Source organism: Pyxicephalus adspersus, chromosome Z (assembly GCF_032062135.1).
Source record: "Pyxicephalus adspersus chromosome Z, UCB_Pads_2.0, whole genome shotgun sequence".
NCBI classification, from domain to species: domain Eukaryota; kingdom Metazoa; phylum Chordata; class Amphibia; order Anura; family Pyxicephalidae; genus Pyxicephalus; species Pyxicephalus adspersus.
The window spans coordinates 372,162-373,230 of NC_092871.1; the positions used below are offsets into that span (position 1 = coordinate 372,162).

General features: G+C 49.5%; 1 protein-coding gene across 2 annotated transcripts in view; it reads right to left on the reverse strand.

The window, feature by feature from the left end:
• GNG8 (G protein subunit gamma 8) overlaps positions 1–1,069 on the reverse strand; it is a 10,241-nt gene that overhangs the window by 2,004 nt on the left and 7,168 nt on the right. The window contains exon 1 of one of the 2 annotated variants that reach the window (XM_072429878.1): positions 196–1,028. The exons of the other annotated variant lie outside the window; for it this stretch is intronic. Coding sequence (XP_072285979.1) covers positions 196–341 — 146 coding nt within the window. The 5' untranslated portion in view covers positions 342–1,028. Of the gene's footprint in view, positions 1–195; positions 1,029–1,069 lie in introns of those variants that run through there. 2 annotated transcript variants of the gene reach the window in all.

Here is a 1,069-nt window from a genome sequence, read left to right on the forward strand (position 1 = left end):
CACTAGAGGGGTCACCAGCAGGAGGAAGGAGGTCCTGATTCCTCTATATAGATAGAATTGTGGGGTCACCATCACTAGAGGGGTCAGTAGTTAGAGGTCCTGATGAAGTCTTCCATGTGATTTGGAATATGCGGCAGGTAGGTCCCCCTAGTACTGATCCCCCCCATACAAAGCCCCAATCAGCCCCTCACTCACCTGGAGACGTTGCAGGTTCGGTCCGAGGACGGGAGGATTGTGCGGAGTGCAGGAGGTGGAGGACTCAGGTGGCTCCGGGAGCTGACAGATGTGACTCCAATCAGATAATTGCAGGGTGTGGCAGTGACAATTCCCAGGGGCCCCATATTGTTTGGGGACCTACTATTATCTAACAGGGCTGGGTTATTGGAAGGCAGAATCAGAATAAACACTTTATTTTATGTTACTGAATCCGCTTTATATAGAGAGTGACTTACCTCTGGGGGGAGACAGGTTCACTTACCTGAATGATGGAGCCTTCAGCCCTCCAATGTACGGAATGGTGACCCCGAATGGAAATCACCAGTGTGACACATAACCCCCCCATACCATAGAGACCAATGGGACGGCTAGGAGTTTTCTATATAGCACCATGGTATATGTCGGAGCTATATACAGCTATATACATATTTACATATCGCGTGCACCCTCCTCCAGTTCTGAGGGTTTATATATCCGGACATAATGAGAAAATACCCTGAAATCTAAAACCTAAAACAGAACCCCGAAGTACACCCCATGCTTGTAGAAGCAGCAATAACTTTATCACTTTCTGGGTGACCTATTCACATCATTGTGGGCGAATTCCTGACACTCCCACCCAACATCTCCAGTAACTGCCCCTTCCTGTCTGAGAAAATACCCCACCTACCTACCTCATACACAGCCTTCCCACCTACCTACCCCATACACAGCTTTCTCACCTACCTACCCCATACACAGCCTTCCCACCTACCTACCCCATACACAGCCTTCCCACCTACCTACCTCATACACAGCCCTTCCCACCTACCTACCCCATACACAGCCTTCCCACCTACCTACCCCATACACA